This window comes from Dipodomys merriami, unplaced genomic scaffold (assembly GCF_024711535.1).
Source record: "Dipodomys merriami isolate MVZ:Mamm:240054 unplaced genomic scaffold, mDipMer1.0.p SCAF_2, whole genome shotgun sequence".
Lineage (NCBI taxonomy): Eukaryota > Metazoa > Chordata > Mammalia > Rodentia > Heteromyidae > Dipodomys > Dipodomys merriami.
Genome location: NW_027203381.1, coordinates 40,639,941 through 40,660,523, shown reverse-complemented (window position 1 = coordinate 40,660,523; position 20,583 = coordinate 40,639,941). Strand labels below are relative to the sequence as shown.

At 40.4% G+C, this 20,583-nt stretch overlaps 1 protein-coding gene across 1 annotated transcript in view; it reads left to right on the top strand.

Annotated features, from left to right (window-relative positions):
* Positions 1–3,956: 3,956 nt before the first annotated feature.
* The window catches only part of Mib1 (MIB E3 ubiquitin protein ligase 1), a 117,188-nt gene continuing 100,561 nt past the window's right edge, over positions 3,957–20,583 (top strand). The window contains exon 1 of the mRNA XM_070029453.1: positions 3,957–4,968. Coding sequence (XP_069885554.1) covers positions 4,740–4,968 — 229 coding nt within the window. The 5' untranslated portion in view covers positions 3,957–4,739. The remainder of the gene's footprint in view (positions 4,969–20,583) is intronic.

Genomic DNA, 20,583 nt, shown 5'->3' with positions numbered 1-20,583 from the left:
AAGCTCAAGGCACTCTACCATTGGGGTCACAGTGCCACTGCTGGATTTTTTTTTTCCTGAGGATATATTGGAGATAAGAGTCACACAGACTTCTCTGCCCAGACTGGCTTTGAACCATGACCCTCAGATCTTAGCCTCCTGAGTAGCTAGGATTACAAGTGTGAACCACCAGTGCCTGGCTTGTACCTTAGCTTCTTTGCTCAAGGCTGGTATTTTACCACTTAAACCATGGTTCTACACTTGGCTTTCTGGTGGTTAACTGGAGATGAGTCTGACTTCCCTGCCCAGCCTAGGTTTGAACCATAATTTTCAGATCTAAGCCCTCTGGGTAGCTAGGATTATAGGTATGAGCTATTGTTGCCTGGCTTCTTACCACATTTTACAAGTAATTTGCTATGTTCAATTTCTTTCATGGGAATAAGTATTTTCTGTTTTCCTACGTGGACACTAACTGATATACCATTCTTCTTGGACATATCTCAGCTTGGACAATACATTTCTCTTTCCTTTCAACTACAAGTGGTTGAATTCTAGAAGACAGAAAAGAACTGGGTGATGTAGAACAATTTGGATGTTGAGAATGGCCTTTCTATTCTCCTTTCCTTCCGTCAGCTACACATAGTCAGTCTTAGGGAATGTCTGAATAGCAGCATGAGCCCCTGAATTACCATATGGTGGGAAGCATTAGGCTATCATATGACTGGGAAATAAAACTCAATCTGAGTTCATATTTTTTGTTTCCTTGTATGTTGGAGGTCTGTTTGTTACAGAAGATAATGTTATCCTAATAAAGTTATTGTCCAAATATTACACCTAACAGCAGTTAGAAATTCATAGTAGAATAACATGTGAACAAAACAACTACTTTAAGTTCTGGGGCAAGGGTTTGTCTTTTAAGTAGTGAATGGGCAGATAAGTAAGCATATGTGTAAAAATGACTGTGTTCTAAAAAGTAACAGATACATTTATGACCCTGTGGTCTCCAAAATTGGGCGTAACCACTTTGGAGCATACCAACTTAAACATTTCTAGATACAGAAATGTTACTTTGACAGAAGAAATATAAAAATTTTTCTGTAAGTCTTTTTAATGCTAGTACTGGGGCTTGAACTCCAGGCCTTTCACTCACTCTCACTCAGCTTTTTTGCTCATGGGTGGTGCTTTATAATTTGAGCCATACCTCCACTTCCAGCTTTTATTTTTGCAGGACATTCCAGATTTCAGTCTCTTGAGTAGCTAGGAGTACAGGTGTGAATCACTGGCACCCTAATAATTTTTTTTTGTTGTTGTTGTTCTGAAAAGACATATGACTGAAAACATTTGGAGATCCTTGGGAAACGAAAGCATTGTAACAATCTAAGCAACACAATCATGTTAGAAATCCACAACACATTTAATGAGGAAATCGATGGTTAAACGTGTGTTCATATATGAAAAAAATATGCCCTGTATTTCTTTCAGCAGGTTGTAACTTAGTTCCTCTGCATTCCTAGACAAGTTATTTAACCAGTATCAGCTTCACTTTAATCATTTCAAGTATAAGGACTGGGCTAATATGGAGTTTTTATTCTTTTTTTTTTTTTTGGGTCCAGTCGTGGGGCCTGAACTCTGGGCCTGGGCGCTGTCCCTCAGCTCTTCAGCTCAAGGCTAGCGCTCTACCACTTGAGCCACAGCACCACTTCTGGCTTTTTTCTTTTTGCTTATGTGGTGCTGGGGAATCGAACCCAGGGCCTCATGCATGCAAGACAAGCGCTCTACCACTGAGCCACCTTCCCAGCCCACTGGAGTTTTTATTCTTGTGCTCAAAGTTATTTCAGAGGTTTTGATGATTCCTATAGATTCTTGCAGTGGCAGGTGGAAGCATAGACTGCAAGTAGCCTCCAGTCTTATCACATTACTCCTGATACAGTTTGATGTCTAGGGAGGGAATAAAGACATAAAGGACAACAACAAAAAGAAAAGTTCTAGCCTGCATCATCTCATTCTACTCTCTCCTGACTTGTTGAAACAAGGTCTGGTTATATAGTCCAGGCTGGCCCTGAACTCCTGATTTCTTGTCTCAGTTCCCCAAGTGCTAGGATTGCACCACCCAGCCTGGCTTCTAAATCACTCTTAAGAGCCCTTCCCAGTTTAAGGCATTACAACTATCCATTTAAGGGAAAATGCTAGTATTAAAAACTCTCTGGTACTAGCTGGATGTGCTTGTAACCCAGGGAGACTGTGGCAGAAGAATTTTGAATTTGAGGCCAGTCTGGACTACATAGAGAAACTCTGTTCCAGCAACAATAACCAAACAACAAGAATCTCTGGTAGGAAAAATAAAAGAGCTAGTTGTAGCTCAAAGTACAGCATTTGTACTTAGCATTTGCAAAGTCTTGAATTAGATCCCTTGCACATGTCCTCTTCAAAATTTATTTAAATATTAGACTATGTCATAATAATCACAAAACTCCTAGGTGAATCAAACACAAAAAACATGTGGAAGGCTGTTGATATATTTGATGTAAAATGCAAGTTAAGGATCTGACATCTCAGATGGCTTTCCTGGAATTAATTTAGCTTAAAAAGTCAATACTATAACTCAACAGGGCCCCTTTTCAATACTGAAATTAAAAAAAACAACCAATTGAGTAATTCATGAAATCAATTTATTGGGATAAAAATGAAACCAGAAAGGATTTTGAAAACAGAGAAATAGTAGAGCAGAAATATTTAACTGCCTTTAATTGCTTAGATACAGTTGAGTAGGTTTGGCCATAAACATTTAAGATATTTCAGGTGAAAGTATTTTGAAAAATAAACGAGACTGGCTGCGTTATCCTGAGGGGGAAAATTTAAACTCTAGACTTTAAAATTATCCGGATTTGGCATTTGGCTCTCAATAATTGTTATTTTCTTGTTATCTTCATAAAAAACTAAGGGCACTTCACTTATCTCACTACATGATAATTCACTTGATCCATTTTACACCTGTTGTCTCCCCCCCCCACTTTATTATTCATTCATTGTCTCCTCCCTGGGCTCTGGGGGAAAGCGATAGTATCAACAATCAGTCCTGCTTGGGCTGTGGAAAAAATGGTTTTAAAAAGTCATTTCTGCAGGGTGGGAGTGGCTCACACCTGTAATCCTACTCAGGAGGCTGAGATCTGAGGATCATGGTTCAAAGACTGCTGGAGCAGGAAAGTCCATAAGATGCTTATATTCAATTAACCATCAAAAAAACCTGGGAATGGAGCTATGGTGCAAGTTGGAGAACGCTATCCTTACGCACAAAAGCCCAGGGACATTGATCTGGTCCTAGGGGTTCAAGCCCCAGCATCTCTCCCCACCCCCTCTCTCACACATCATTCTTCTAATTGCCATTTGAGTAATAACTATCAGAAACCACTTTGGGTCTTCTTATTTTCCTTTCCAGGTGTATTTGGCTATTAGGGGCTAACTGACGCCCTGGGAAGGGGCAGTTTGGAGTCTACTTACTACCTTGGCTTTCCAAGGCAAGAGACACACCACACCTTTCAAAGGCCTCCACAGTAGTATACATTCAGACCACTCATCTAAAAAGCATATCACCAATCACCCTCTCTGGTTTGCAGCTTTTAACCTGCAGAGAATACGGGTAGCTCTTAATCTGTGCTGCAGTCTATCCTATCCATCCCCCGTTAAAAAGGAAGACGAAATATGAAATCCTAAATCCCGACACCGCACACCTAGGAACGCTCCTAAAAGATGGGCCTCGCAGCTGCGGCCTCAGCAAGCGTTTGGTCCTTACTTCCTCTAGCCCCGCCTCCAGGATGGCCCCTTCGCTTCCCTCACAGCCAATGGGAAGCTCCGCATCCACCGAGAGACAACTCTAGGGCTCCACCCCTAAAACGCTCCACACCGAGGTTGGGCTTTCCACCACTTTTTACTGGGACCTTGCGCATGCGCATTCTCCTTGGGCCCGGGGAAGACGCTTAGGGATCGGTTTTTTTCTTTCTTTCCCGGATCGCGCTCGTCTCCCGAACGCTCCCACCCTACTAGCACTGCTGGCGATCCCTCCTGGGCAGTCACTCCGAGAAGGGGCTGCTCCGGCCTTGGGGTGCGGCCGTACCCGGATGTGGAGTCGCTCTCGCCCGGCGGGGGCTCTGTGGCGGGGCGGAGCGCGGAGGCGTGCGCGGGACCTGAGAGAAGGGGGCCCCTGGGCCCGGGCGCTCGCCGGACGCCGGGAGGTACCAGCGCTGCCCGCCGGGGAGGAGGCGCCAGCGCTCGGCCTCCTACCCCGGGGCGAGGGACCGGGGGCGGGTGAAGGCCGGCCGTTCGGCTGGCCCGTCGCGGCCCTCGCCAGGCCCCCCGGGCGAGCCTCCCCCGGCCCTCTGCGTTCCCCGCGCTCCCGGCCGGGGGAGAGCGAGGTTTCCTGGCGGCCCTCGCTGTAGCCCGGCCGGGGAGCCCGGAGGAAGCGGGACAGTCCCCGCCCCCGGCCCCCTCCGCTCTGCCCGCTCGCCGCCGCCTCCGCCTCCGCCTCTGAGCCTCTGCGGGCCGGCTTCCCGTCCGAGCCGGGGGCGCGGCGGCGACGGCCCGGCCGCGGCGGGGGGCTCCGTGGAGCCCGGGCCGCCGCCCCCGTGAGTTACTCCCACGTCCCCCGGGGCTCGCTGCCGCCCCCGCCGGCGCCGAGAGTCCGGCCCGGGCCCAACTCCCTCACGGGCCCTCCGGCAGCGGCGGCGGCGGCGGCGGCAGCGGCGGAGCCCACCGCCCGGGCCCCGATGAGTAACTCCCGCAACAACCGCGTGATGGTGGAAGGGGTCGGGGCCCGCGTAGTGCGTGGCCCGGACTGGAAGTGGGGGAAGCAGGACGGTGGCGAAGGCCATGTGGGCACCGTGCGGAGCTTCGAGAGTCCCGAGGAGGTGGTGGTGGTGTGGGACAACGGCACCGCCGCCAACTACCGCTGCTCCGGGGCTTACGACCTGCGCATCCTGGACAGCGCGCCCACCGGTGAGTGCGTCCGCCCGGCCGGGGCCTGCGCTCGCGCGCGCGCGCAGGAGGACGGGGCCCGGGGAGACGCCCGCGCCGCGCCGCGCCCTCCGCAGCGCCAGGCCGGCCCGAACCCGAAGGGCAAGGTTCAAAACCCGAGAAACAAACTTGTAGCCAAGAGCCCCTGTTCTCAAGGGAAATGGTGGCCGAGATGCTTTCAAGCCTGCAGGACGGACACAAAGCACCGAGGCCGCAACCCTGCCCTCCTCCTCCTCCTCCTCCTCCCCCTCCTCCTCCTCCTCCTCCTCCTCCTCCTCCTCCTCCTCTTCTTCCTCCTCCTCCTCCTCCTCCTCCCTTGGGGACGGGGTCTGGGGAGGCCTGTCAACTAAGCCATTGGAATTAATCAGCCACCAAGGGATAGCTGAGGGGAGGTTCGCCTTGCCAGATGGTGCTGGGCTGTCAAAGGGCCGTTGATGCCTTAGATTTGTTGAGGTAGCTTTTTTTCCTTGCTGCTTAGAATTCAGAGGCCCATTTGGTGCCCTGTGAAAGCCTTTATTCACCTGCATCGTTTAACATTACGTCTGGGTATTCGTAAAGGGAAAGATGCTTTTTGCAAGTGGAAGATGGGCAGTGGAGGCACCTTAAGATATTTTTTTTCCCCCCTGATTAGCATCCCATCTGAGTCAAGTGATGTTAGAATGCTACCCATTCATTCAGGGACTTGATGTACTGCATTTAAATGGATGTTTGTTGTTTACTCTTCTGTTGTGTTATGTACATATACATATATATATGTATGTGTGTATGTACATACACTTTGGTGATACTAGGGTTTGAACTCAGGCCTCTAGTTTGCTAGGCAGGTATTCTATTACCTGAGCCACACCTCTAGGAATGATTTTGAAGTTGAAGTCTATAGAACTTTTCTGTCCAGGCTGGTCTAGAACCAGGATCCCTAGATCTTTACCTCCTCCCCCTCCCCCTCCCCCTCTCTTCCTTTCCCCTCCCCTCTCCTCCCCTTCATCTCCTCTTGCCAGTCCTGGGTTTTGAACTCTAGTGTTGCCTAGGTGTTCTCCTTGATCCTCTTTTGCTCAAGGCAAGTGCTCTATCACTTGAGCCACAGCACCACTACTGTGTTTTTTGAGTAGTTTATTCAATATAAGAGTCTCACAGACTTTACTGTTCTGTCTGGCTTTGAACCTCAGATCTCAGCCTCCTGAGTAGCTAGGATAATAGGCTTGAGCCCCTGGCACCCAGACGACGACGATGACGACTGATACTACTTTTTAAAATGTACACTGAAAGGTTGCACTCACAAAATATATGGTTTATTTTAATCTCATTTGTTTTCACAGAAGTTTATTCTTAAGAATCGTATTTCATAAAGACAAAGCTTATACTTAAAGTTGAATGCTTTTCAGAATTTGTATATTGAGCTACTTCTATGACATGTGGTTGAGTTTGACAAAGCCCAACAAATCTTAAATGGAGTAGAGTTATTGCTAACATCAGTAAAAAAAAAAAAATCAACATGAGCCAGTTAAGCTTTTGAACAGGTAATTTAGAAATTTGTGTTTCCTACCTAGCTTTTATATTCTGAAAAGGATGGATGGGCATGATCCAAATAAAAGTACAAGGTTGTGCAGTCATTGTTATGAAGTTCTTGTGTATTCTTTTGCTTCACTGAATATTGCAAGCCCACATGTGAAGATACAGAAAATTCATATTGGTGACTGTTGTGTGTAGGTTTATCTTACTGTTTGAGGACCATATAATATTCCAGTGACTAGGTGCAAAAATTTGTTTAAGCAGTACTTCATTGATGTGTATTTATATTTCAGGTTTTATTTAAAATGATCTAGTAAATAGATCCCTGTACATACATACTTGTGTGTATGTGCTGAATATTTCTGTAGTAGTGGAATTGCTGCAGCAAACATGCACATTTTTAACATTTTGGTAGTGTTGAGTAATTGCTCTCTGAAGACATTTTACCAGTTTACACTCGCAGCAACAGTTAATGATGCATATGGCTCTTTCTGCATACGTTTAGGTTTTGATGTCATGCTAGTACAGGCTAAAGTCTGACCACAGCTCAATAATTTGGAGGAATTCTTGGGATCAGTAATTGTAGGTTAAAGGAGGAAATTAAACTGTCTTTCTAGGGCAGAGATTGATGTTGAATTACAGTGATTAAACAAACATCTATAAAAATACACAAAATCTTTCTAGCTTTAAAAATATACAGTAAATTACTATTATTGATAGTTATTTTTCTGCTTTAATAGAACATCAGAGCTTATTTCTCTTCTATGATGATTTTTGAAGGGATAATAATGTTGTCTTTGGTGTATGGAGTGTATCAGTCATATTAGCAATTTATTTTAGTATAAAAGTATCCGCTGTTCAGAAGTAATTTTTAGAGTCTTAGTTTAATTCCTAAGATAACTGAACATATTTATGTAAAGCAGTCCATTTGAAGTTTTGTTTTGGTGCTGGGGATTGAACTCAGAGTCTTACGCATGCCCTGCCATTATGCTGCATCCTAGCCATAGCAAATATTTTTATTTATTTATTTATTTACTTACTTATTTTTGTTTGGTTGTGGGACCTGAACTCTGGGCCTGGGCACTGTCCCTGAGCTCTTCAGCTCAAGGCTAGCACTCTACCTCTTGAGCCATAGCACTACTTCCGGCTTTTTCTGCTTATGTGGTGCTGAGGAATCGAACCCAGGGCCTCATGCATGCAAGGCAAGCACTCTACCACTGAGCCACCTTCCCAGCCCATAGCAAATACTTTAAAATAACATCTGCATACAGGATAGGTAGACCATGTAAAATGCATGTTTTATTTTCCATGGTTTAATTTTTAACTTTTTAAAAAATGTCAAACTTATTTTAAAAATAAGATCAAATTCTTGGTTCTGGTTTTATCTCCAGGGCTGTAATACTATTTGGAATATGTAAAAGAAGTCATTTTGTTAATTTCGTGTTTACAAAACATTGCAAAACTAGTAAGAATTTTGTCATTTACTTATTCAGATGTTAGTATCTTAATTAAATTGTCAAAACTAGAAAATTAACACTAAGACAACTACTAATGTATCTATATATCTTATTGAAATTTACCAGTTGCCCTACTCATGTTCTTTTTCTAGTGCAAGATTGCACATTGCATTTAATAGCCTACTCTAGTTGGGCCAGATCCTTGATTTTTGTCTTTCATGACCTAGATACTAATAATTGTAGACTATCCCTGAAATTGAGTTTGTCTGATTCTGCCTCATGATTTAATTCAGATTATGTATTTTGAGTAACATTGCCATAGAAATGTTGTTTTGTCTTTCTAGAATATTAGGAGGTACACAATATCCATTTGTCTCATTAATGAGAGTATTTTAAAACTCATCTAAGTCACTAGCAATTTCGCCTCCCACTGCCTTTGCATTACCAATGCAATGCCTACTTGAAAGAGGTGAATAATATTACCATGTCAGGACCACATACGTCTTGTGTATTTACTGAGGCGTTTCAACACTCAAACTGAATGTTATTGCCCTAGAGAGAATTTCTCATTGATCACAAAGAGGTTTGTATAAGAAAGATTATACAAGTGTTGTATGTAAAAGCAAAAATTTAGAAAAACAATGTGTATAAACAGATGAACGAATAGATGGAAGTCTGTGTCTTTGTGTGGTAGAAGGCTAGTAGTACAGGAAAGTTAATGTTAAACAAATAAAGTTGTAGAAGAAAACCTATGGTATGTTGAGGCTAGGCATCTGTAGCTCAGTGGTAGAGCATTTGCTGATATGTGCAAAGCCCTGGGTTTGATTACCAGCACTGAAAAGAAAATGTTGTTAAAGTGCAGAACAATATTATTTATCTTTCAGAATAGTTCTCTCTCCCTCCCCCTGTTTATTTTGGAGATCTAGACTCTCAGGACTTTCCTTCCTTGAGTAGCTTCAAACTTTGGTCCTCTGGATTTCAGCCTCTTTAATAGCTAGGATTATAGGTATGAATGGGGTTAGAGTACAGTTTGTTTAGAGTAGGGTTTTTAAAGTCTTAGCACTATTGATGTTTTTGAGCTAGGTAGGTAGTTCTTTGTTGTAGCTCTGTCCTGGGCGTTTTAGAACAGTATGTTGGGCCCCTCTCCATTAGATGCCGTAGCACCCAACATCCTTATAATAATCCACAGTATCTCCAGATGCTGCCAAAAGTCTCCTGGGTGGGAGGCAAAATGACTAAGGCTCATTGTTTTAGGATTATGTATGTGTATAGTAAAGGATTAAGAAAGTGTAGTGATAAACCAAATTTAAGAGATTGGATATCTGAAAGGAGCAGAGTATAATTGGTGGAAGTGTAACAGGAAATTTAACTATTTTGGTAGTGGGTGCATTAGATATTTGTTGGATTTTTATATTTTAATTGCATTAGGTATTTGTTGGATTTTTATATTTAATGTTTTTTTTTTTTACATATTTTGTCATTAATTAAAAAAAAAAACCTTGATGTTCCTGTGTTTACCAGAAGGAGAACTGCAGTTGTCTTATTCATTCTTTGTTCTCTTCTTACACCCACATTATCTGAACAGAAAGTTCCTTGTACTATGTCTGGAGATCAACATAGAATTTTTTTGAAATGTTTCAGAAAGTTAAGGATTCTAAAGTGATTGGGTCATTTGAATCTTTCTGCTATCCTTTTACCACATGTTGGAAATTTTATCTGGGCCAAATGTACATATATGTATGTATAGTTGAAACATTTTGGCCTTTTGAATTTTATTTTTTATTTCAGGAGATATAATGTTTGAATTTATGTTCTAGGATACTCAAGCTTTAAGGAGAGGAACATTTAGTATATATTTGAATGCCATACCTTGTATATAGACACGTATGGCTAATTTATAGTAAGAAGACTGAAAATATATGGATTACTGTTAAGTTTGTAATTAATTTGGTGAAGTCTGAGGTCAGGAGTAGGTAATTTGAATTTATCATTTGGATATTTACAAAATTTGAGGATATATTAGCTATATAGACTAGATTGTCCCTGAATTCACTAAGTAGATGTACTGACATCCTCCTGCCTCAGCCTCCCAAGGGATGAGATCACAAGTATGCCCTATACCCAACTCTGGACCTTCCAAGATGTAAATTATGACTCAGCAAGTCTCGTGTGTGTGTGTGTGTGTGTGTGTGTGTGTGTGTGTGTGTGTGTGTGTGTGTGTGTGTGTGTGTGTGTGTGTGTGTGTGTGTGTGTGTGTGTGTGTGTGTGTGTGTGTGTGTGTGTGTGTGTGTGCATAGACTGTGTCTTTCTGTATAGCTCTGGCTGTTCTACTGGGAATCCTATAATCCTATTGTTTCAGCCATTGGAGTGGTGAGATGACAGGCATATGTGCAGCAAGCGAGAGTGTTTCTCATAAACTCCTAGGTGATGCACATGTTGCTGGCTCATGGACACACTGAATAGTAGCAGAATTCTAAGAGATTGCTTACTTGAGATGCCCAGGCTCTCTGTTTTCCCCTTTCCCATCAGCAGATTTTACACCTTGCTAGTTTGTTATATATGTTCTTAACTAGATTGACATTCTTAGTTTGGGAGAAAAGTATATCTAAAGAGGTAAAGGAACATATAACATCTTTCTGATACATGTATTTTTTTGCAGGTTTGATGCTACCTTCATATATGCCTGGATCTGTACTTGACAGCCTTAGCCCTCTGATTAGATTTTGCATTAAACGGTTCCTAGGCAGCATCCACCCTTGATGGCTAGTCAGTATGATCTTAGTGTACTTGTGCTTTCATCTGTTAAAGCAAGATAGGGTATATTGTAATTGTCTTTTGCACTAAGTTGCTTGTTTATGGGATAAGTATATATGTGATCCTTGTGTCCTCATCATTTTGGAGAGCCATGGCTATGAATATATATTTTCTTTTTTAAAATAATTTTTTATTGAGATTAAGTGATTACATAAATTTCACAAATTTCACAGTATTGTGGGATGTGATAGTTAAAGTCACAAACATGTTTGAATACATATTTTCTGACTTATTTGATCTGACAGACAATAGGTAACTCAGGCTCAAAGAGATTAAGAAGTGTGTCTAGTACAAAACTTGTGAATGAAAGATAGTAGAGATGAACAACTTTTTTTTCTTTATCATGCTCGCCTGTATAGTGTAGTATTGAGCTCCATCTTCAATACTTTCCCTGTGGGAAATTAATTATAAAATTAATTATAAAAATTAATTATAAAATTAACCCACTTTAGAAATGAAATTTGTGATATTACCTATTGTAATTGGCAAGTATTCTTTTAAAATATTTTTATTTTTGTTTTCTTTTAATGATTTTAATTGATTATTTGAAAAATATGTCTATAAGGTGTTTATGCTTCTTTAAAAAATTTTAGAAGTGAAGAAAAAACAGCCTGTAATTTTCTGCTTTCCAGAGTCAGCACTTGTATTTCTTTTCCAGTTTCTTTGCAGCACATTTGAGGTATTATTGTACAATTGAGGTATTATTGTATAGCTTCCTCTTGATATCTTTAGGTAATTGGTTCCAAGAACCTCTTAAGATACCCCAAATCCAAGAATGTTCAAGTCCCTTCTGTAAAATGGTACAATCTTTGCAAAACCTATACATGTCCTCATATAGACTACAAAGTATCTCTAGATGATTGCAATACCTAATACAGTGCAATTTCATGTAAATAGCTGTATGTTGTATTATTTAGGTAATAAGGAGGAAAATATACAATTCTTTTTCCTATTATTTTCAATTCATGATTGGTTAAATCCATGAATGCAGAAGGCTGACTCTATGGTTTTCTTCCATGCTTTTCTCTACCTTACATATTTTCTGTTTGCTTTATATATAATTTAATATGTATTCCTTATATGGTCAAATAAGGTGACAACTTTATGCCTTGAACTTACCTACTTGTAGATATATGCACACTCTTTCTTCCTTCAAAATATATAGCATACATACTGTTCTTTTTTTCCATATTTTTGACTTTGAAATCTTTCTGTGTAAGCATATAAGAATCTATTTTACTCTGTTTAGTAAGTACATAGTATATAATAGTTAAAAAATGCTTAGCCATTTCCCCATTCTGTTATTACCTTTTTATTTTGGCATCTTAAGCACAACTAGAATATCATCTTGTGTCTATATCTTTTAAAAAATTAAGTAGTTGTATAAAGAGGTTACAGTTCTGTAAGTTAGCTTGAGTACAATGCATCTTGGTCATTGTCCCCCCTAGTGTTACCCCTTCCATTGTTCTCTCTCATCTTCCCTACTCCCCATCCCTACCCTATCCTCTGGTTATATCTTTATATACCAATTTTTTGTTTTATACTAGTTACAGGAATTTCTGTGACAAATTAACAAAATAATTTATAAGTTATTTATTATTTAAGTACTGTCTTCTTTGATTTTGAGGATCTTTGTATGTTAGAGGAGTTTATTATTTATTGTGATAACTAATGTATTTTTTTCTGATAGAGCTACCTTACTCATTTTCACGTGTATTCCTTTTTCCAGTGAGTTGGAAGATTTTTGTCACTTTTCCTTTCTTGCCAATAATGCTTACCATTTACTATTTGACACATGAATTGAAAATTACAATATAATCCCCAATATGAGGGAAAGCTATGTAAATATTTGTTACGCTATTTCATTATGCTGTAGTACATGTAGTTCATACATGTTCAGTACATATGTGCCTTTTTTCCTATGTAGGAAACTAAACAGTCTTTAATTTTCCTGCCACACCCCTCCCTTCTTTTGTACTTTACATTCATTGGTTTTATGGAAAGTACAAGAATCAGTATTTTTAGTCCCAGATGGTTTGTATTGTTTTTCCACCTCCTCCTCCCCATAAATATACCATCCCTTTTGTGTTTTAGAACTTGCTCTTAAAATTGCATTAAACTTCAAGGGTTAGGGATTTATCCTGGTGGTTGGACATGTGCTTATCATGTGAGGCCTTGGATTCAATCCCAGAACAACAACAACAACAACAACAACAAAAACCCAAAAGCAAAACAAAAAATATTAAACAATATAGTTTTTTAATAGTTAACTGGATTTACAATTTTACTGGATGTAGTGGCTCAAGTTTATAATCCTAGCTACTTAGGTGAGATTTCAATTTTGAGGGCAGACCTGGCAAAAAGAAGTTTTCAAGACTCCATCTCAATCAGTAGCTGGGTGTGGTGTAATCTGTCCATTATCCCAGCTATGTGGGAAGAACAGTGGCTGAGTGCTGTGGGGTGCGCTTACCATTTCTATGTGCATGGAGGAGCATAAGTAAGAGAATCGTATCCAGGCTGGGCATTAAATGAGATCCTGCCTGAAAAAATAATGCCAAGAGGGGCTGGAGGTGTGGCTCAAGTGGTAGAGTGTCTTCCTAGCAAGTGTGAGGTCCTGAGTTCAAACCATTGTACAGCTCTTTTAGTATTGAGCCTGGTGCTGAGGTAGGAGGTTCTCTTGAGCCCAGGGGTAGAGACCCACCTGGAAAATACAGACTCTCATCGTAATATCGACTCTTTGAATCTCTTACCTGAAGATAATAACACTTTATTTTGTATTATTAGAAAACACTGCAAAATCTACCTAAGGCATACAAAAGCTGCAGCCTGTGTTAATGTTTCAGAGGTTCAGAACAATGAGATTCTTTGTTAATGCCTTCTGTTCCCCAAATCCTACTGCTCAGTGTACCTTGTGTTCCAGATGTGATCAGTGATTATTTATAAGGACATACCGAAAGAACCAGTTTCAGCGGACTAATTTACAATTTAGAAAAACTTAATTCTTTGATTTTAAAGGGAAAAAGTAATGTAAGATTTTTGTCTTTCCTTCTTTTTTTTTTTTTTCCTCCCTTCGAGACAAGATCTCTCTATGTAGCCATTTGGTACAGCAAAGTCTGAGACTCTTTTTTTTTTGGGTCCGGTTGTGGGGCCTGACCTCTGTGCCTGGGCTCTGTCCCTCAGCTCTTCAGCTCAAGGCTAGTGCTCTACTACTTGAGCCACAGTGCCACTTCCGGCTTTTTTCTTTTTGCTTATGTGGTGCTGAGGAATCGAACCCAGGGCCTCAGGCATGCAAGGCAAGTGCTCTACCATTGAGCCACCTTCCTAGCCCCAAGTCTGAGACTCTTATCTCCACTAAACTACCAAAAAGCTGGAAGTAGAACTGTGGCTCAAGTGGTAGAGTACTAGCTTTGAGGAAAATAAAGTTAGGGACAGAGCTTAGGCCTTGGATTTAAGCCCCAAGACAAAAATAAAACAAAAACAAACCCCACCAAAGTGAAAACAACATTAAAAACAAGAAATGGGGTGAGAATGTATTTATATTGAAAGATATTATTCTTTGATAATTTTTCAAGGCTAGTTATAGTAAATTTGGAGAGCTTAGAATTGTAATACGTTATGGTGCTTTGCTCATCCTGCTTTAGTATGTTTCCAGGAAGTAATGAAAAATGCATTAGTTTAGGAATCAGGGGATTAAGATAATTATTTATTCATTCTTGATTTTACCAAGTGAAACTGTCTACAGGATAAGATTATTAGTATTTACCAAGCTTTGGTCTCAGGTAAAGCACTGCTAAGTGTTTTTTTTTTTTTTTTTTTTTGGGTCCGGTTGTGGGGCCTGGGCACTGTCCCTCAGCTCTTCAGCTCAAAGCTAGCGCTCTACCACTTGAGCCACAGCGCCACTTCCAGTTTTTCCTTTTTTGCTTATGTGGTGCTGAGGAATTGAACCCAGGGCCTCATGCATGCAAGGCAAGCACTCTACCACTGAGCCACCTTCCCAGCCCCTGCTAAGTGTTTCTTATATTTTATTTCATTTAATTCTCTTAAGAATCTAGTTTGGCAGACATCATTTTACAGATGAGAAAATATGCTATGAAAAATGAACTTGCTTAAGCTTTCACAAGAAAGTTGGATTCAGGCATGTCAGTCTTTCTGTCGCCCGGCCCCCACTTTGAGCCTTAATTTTTCATCAATAAAATGGAATTGAAGTAGATAAATCTGTGCAGGTATTTTGAGTTTTGGCCAGAAAGCACACTTATTTTAAAGTGGTAAAAATCTCCTCCCTCTCTTTTCCCTTCTTCGTCTGTCCTTTCTTTCTTGGATAGTACTAGGGTTTGAGCTAAGGACTAGCCAGGCAAACACAACTGATTTAGCCATATCCTCAGCTCTTTTTGCTGAGGGGGGAGGATAGTGCCATATGAATTGGGCCTTATGTAGCTTGCTTAGCTAGCTCTCTGCCACTTGAGCCTTGAGCCATGCTTGAAGGTTTTTTTTTTTTTTTTTTTGTGGTCGTGGGGCTTCAACTCAGGGCCTGTATGCTGTCCCTGAGCTTTTTGCTCAAGGCTAGTGCTCTACCACTTTGAGCCACAGCTCTGCTTCCAGTTTTCTGGTGGTTAAATGGAGATAAGAGTCTTATGAACTTTCCTGCCTGGGCTGGCTTTGAATGGTGATCCTCAAATCTCAGCCTCTTGAGTAGCTAGGATTACTGGTGTGAGCCACTGGTAGCTATGCTTTTTGCTGGTTATTTTAGAGATGGAGTCTCACTGACTTTTCTGCCCAGGCTGGTGGAGAGCCTTCACATCTCTATTAAGTAGCTAGGATTATAGTTGCAAGTTCCTCTCTGCTTTAGTGATTTTCTTTTTTTTCAGATGGGTATATTTCTTTTTTCTTTGCCCTGGACTACTTGGATCTAGATTTTCCTGGGTAGCTGGGATCACAGATCTGTACCACCAGGCCATGCTTGTTTTTGTTATCAGGTTTTACTCACTTTTTGCTCAGGCAGTCCTACCGTGATCCTCCTATCTCTCATCTCCCAGGTAGTTGATATTAAAGGTGTGAGTCATTGTACTCAGCTATTTTTTTTCCCTGTGGGTTGTGGGGCTTGAACTCTGGGCTTGGGTGCTATCCGTCAGCTCTTCAACTCAAGGCTAGCAGTCTACCACTTCAGCTACAGCACCACTTCTAGTTTTCTGAGTGGTTTATTGGAGATAAGAGTCTCCTGGACTTTCCTGCCTGGGCTGGCTTTGAACCGAGATCCTCAGATCTCAGCCTCCCGAATAGCTAGGATTACAGGTGTGAGGCACCGGTGCCTGGCTAGATAAGATTTTTTTATTCGCTAATTTTTTTGCTCATGTGCAGTAAATAATGTAAAAATAGGAATCATATTAAATATTATTAAAGTTTCTGAGGATTGCACACTTAGTTTGACAACTTTTTTATTTTTTATTTATTTTTTAATTTTTTATTTTTGGGTCCGGTTGTGGGGCCTGAACTCTGGGCCTGGGTGCTGTCCCTCAGCTTTTCAGCTCAAGACTAGAGCTCTACCACTTGAGTCACAGCTCCACTTCCGGCTTTTTTCATTTTGCTTATGTGGTGCTGAGGAATCGAACCCAGGGCCTCAGGCATGCAAGGCAAGCGCTCTACCACTGAGCCATCTTCCCAGCCCAACTTTTTTCTTTTTGATTGTGGCATGGTTATAATTTTCTTACGTGTGATTGCAGTAGAGTCGAAGGGGCTGTGAAAATTGAGAAGAGAATAATTTGCCTAATAGAAAAGATATAATGGAAGAATCATAGATTTTTATGAGACACTTTCAAAAACACTTATTTTTATTTTTATTTTTTGATGTGCCAGTACTAGGGCTTTAATTCAAAGTTTCATGCTCTGGCTTAGCTTTTTTTGTTCATGGTGCTGGTGCTCATCCACTTGAGTACATTCCCACCTAGGCTTCAGGATTTTTGATGATTAATTGGAATTAAGAGTCTTTCAGATTTGTCAGCCTGGGCTGGCTTTAAACCAAGATCTTCAGATCTTAGCTTCCTGAGTAGCTAGGATTATAGGTATGAGCTATTCATGGTTTTATCACTGTACCACTTGAGCCACAGCTCCACTTACTGCTTTTTGGTGGTTAATTGGAAATGAGACTTTCCTGCTTGGGCTGGCTTCCAACCATTACCCTCAGATCTCAGCCTCCTAAGTAGCTAGGATTACAGGCATTAGCCACCTGTACTTGGTTTACATTTTCTTCTTTTTGTCAGTCTTGGGGCTTGACAGGCTCTGAGTGTTGTCCCTGAACTCTTTTGCCGAAGCCTGGTGCTCTACTGTTTTATCACTTTGAGCCAAAGCTTCATTTCCAGTTTTCTGGTTGTTAATGGCAGATAAGAGTCTCTCAGACTTTTCCTGCCTGGGCTGGTTTCGAACTGCAGTCCTTAGATCTTAGCCTTCTGAGTATCTGAGTAGATTCCAGGTGTGAGCCACCAGTACCCTATGACTTATTTTTGTTTTTGTTTTGGCAGTTGTGGGGCTTGAATTCAGTGCCTGGACGCTATCCCTGAGCTGTTTTGCTTAGGCTACTCTTTACCATGTTGTGCCACAGCTCTACTTCTGGTTTTCTGGTGGTCTCATAAGAGTCTCAGAGGACTTTATTGCCTGGGCTGGCTTTGAACTGCCATCCTCAGATTTCAGCCTCCTGAGTAGCTAGGAATACAGGCGAGGTGGGAGCCACCAGCACCCACTTGGCTTACATTTTCTTAATGAATACTAAGAGTTGCTTGGCACTGGGTGTGGTGATTATGTTGGTAATATCAGCATCTCTAGAGGCTGAGATGGGAGGATTGGGAGTTCTAGATCAGCCTGAACTGCAGAGTGGGAAAAAGTAAAAAGACATGGTTGGAAGTAAGAGTAGGAAAGTAGTCGTTTCTACTAAGCTTTGAAATTAACTTAAAAAGTAGTCTTTTTACTATTTACAATGTATCATTTTGAAATTTATTTGCATATTAGAACATGATTTAATAAATTAGACTTTAAATCCAGTAAGCTGAATTTAGAGCATGATCCCCTAGATAATATAATCATCCTTCAAATCAGATCAGTAGTAGATGGGGAGAGAGACTTGGTAGCACCAAGCAGCAAGTTTTATAATCAGGTGCACCTGGATTTGAATTTTAGTTGCTGCTTAAGGTAGATGTGACTTAAGGCAAGTTATTTCTCTGAGCCACAAGAGTAATGCCAGGATTGTCAGGTAGGTTAAGTAAAGTATATGTAGGACATCAAGCTTTGTAAGGTATGGTAGCTAGTACTGATAAAACAATGACCTTATTTTCATTAATATTTCTTAGGAGTAAGGAATTTGGAATGCACTAGCCAGCTGGCAGTTCAGAGATGCATTGCTTTTATTAATTATAGTTTGAGAGTCTAAACCAGGTAAGCAGTTTAAGAGTTCTAGAAGAATAATATGGAATCTCAGATTTTTAACCCTTCTTGATTTCTGTCATATTTGATTTGGAGTTAAAGTTGAATAAACCTGAAAGTCAGAAATAGAATTTTGAGGTTGGTTCAGTGACATCAACAGTTATAGCACAGTAACTGATTACATTTGAATTAGTTTAGAGATAGAGCTTTACTATATATTTAACCACCATGTGCCATGAAGTTCCATAGTGTGTTGGTTTGTACACTAGAGTAATATCCTGTGTACTTCACAATTGTATTGCCTTCTTCCTCTCTTCAGGTAACTGGAAGAATTGGTGTTGTTTTTTTTTTAACTACTTTTGTGAGTTGAAAAAAATATGTTGCTATGTTTTTCTGTATCTGCAAACAGTATACTTGTACTTTATTTCAACACTTTAAGTTCTGTAATTTGTGTGTGTGTGTGTGTGTGTGTGTGTGTGTGTGTGTGTGTGTGTTAGTCTTGATTCTGCGTCTTGTGTTTAATAGGTAGGCATTCTTATCATTTGAATTACATGCACAGCCCATTTTACTTTAGTTATTTTTTAAATAGAGTCTCATGTTTATGCCCAGGCTGGTCTGCACTGGGATCCTATTTATGCTTCCCAAGTAAATAGGATAAAAAGTGTATGCTACCACACACAGATTTTTATTAGTTGAGATGGGGAGGGGGGTTTTGGAAACTTTTTTCCCTGGGCTAGTTTGAACCTTGATACTCATGATCTCTATCTTTCAAGTAGGTAGGATTATAGGTGTGGACTACTCACCACATCTAGACTATTACATAATTTAAAAAACAAAACAGAACAAACCATTCTGGGGCTTCATCTTATTGCTGGTGCTCTTCCTTGTCTTGCTAGCTTCATGGCTGGTCCTCTACTACTTGAGCTATGATCTCATAATTGGAAGATAGTCTTGGGGAATTTACTGCTGGGGTGGTTCCAAACCTCCATCCGCCTGAGTATCTAAGATTACAAGTATCACCCACACTCACCTGACACCTTTAATTAAAAAAAAAAACATTATGAAGGAAGGATTAATCTGTTTAATTTTTGTGGCTATTTCATTATCAGTCTGTTGTATACCTACGACATGTGTCCATTTTCTTGTTAATGCACAATTGTTGACATTTTTCCTTTTTCTATTTAAGCACTAGTTCAGATACAAAGGGGTTTCAATTCAACAGGGGTCAGATTATGAGTACAATGCATCTTGATCAGTATTACCTCTTCTATTGTTCTTCTAGATATTCATTTTCATATTGCAATACTTCATGTATTAAAGTGCTTGCATTTGCAGTGAGAATGCTGCTTCTGAGGTTTTAACATTTTAGTTAGTACTTTGTGAATTTGAGTTATTTTTCTTGTTTTCTTAAAAGCTATAGTTATTGATCTTGAATGGTGTGCTGATTTTGTAAACTTTCTAACAAACTTCAATTGTGAAAATCCTCTTAAGTCTTTGAACTCAGTGAGATGTCATCAAAACTTGGAGCAGATGGTTTGTCATTTAAGTTTTGGTAGAATAAGTCAAAAGCTGTTATCAGCTGGTTCATTTAACCGTGGCAGATGTCATCATAAAGCATAGCAAAGGAGCAGAGCACTAACTTACTCTCTAGGGTAATGTGACATTCTCCAGCAAGACTAATAGATTTAGAGAATTAAGTTATTTTGACATAATTTTAAAGAATAACTATTGCTAATGTCAGATAAGAATGAATTGGATGGATATTTTAAGGGGAGAGCAATCTTAACTGTCATAAGAGATCAGTGAAATGCTGGCCTTGTTATTTAATGCCCCTTTCCCTGTTTTCTTTAAACATCAACTTTGTTTTAGAGTCAGTTGCATTCTCATTAAAAATTCTATAGTGCTCATTTTGGTAGTGGAGTGGGTTGCTTTGTTCCTTTTTTTCCCCATTCTTAGTGCTAGTGTGTTTCACAGCTGCTCCCTGGCTTTGCTGGCATTTGAACTGTGGGAACCAAGAAAGGCTTTGGATGTGCTTTTGTATGTAGTAATGCTTTTCCTGAAGTATTCTTTAAAACCATGAATTGTAGGCTTGAAAAAAAAACACATAGTTGTCATTGTGTATTTAAATTGTTCCTTTTGGAGAAAGCCTGCACAAATTATGAGCTCATGAATGTTATTGTTGCACTCCTTGAAAATGAACTTAGAGGTGAAAAACATGTAACTAGAACAGCAGTTTTCCTTTTCTTTTTTGTTAAATGGGGGCATTAGGCATACTCTCTCCTTTCCTTGGCAAACTCATCTGAGAGTTGCATAGTTAGTTCAGAATAAAGCTCTAAATTAATAGTTGGTACTGACATGGCTCATGTATTTTTCTTTTTGGCAGAAGGACAGTACTAAATTGAATATCTAC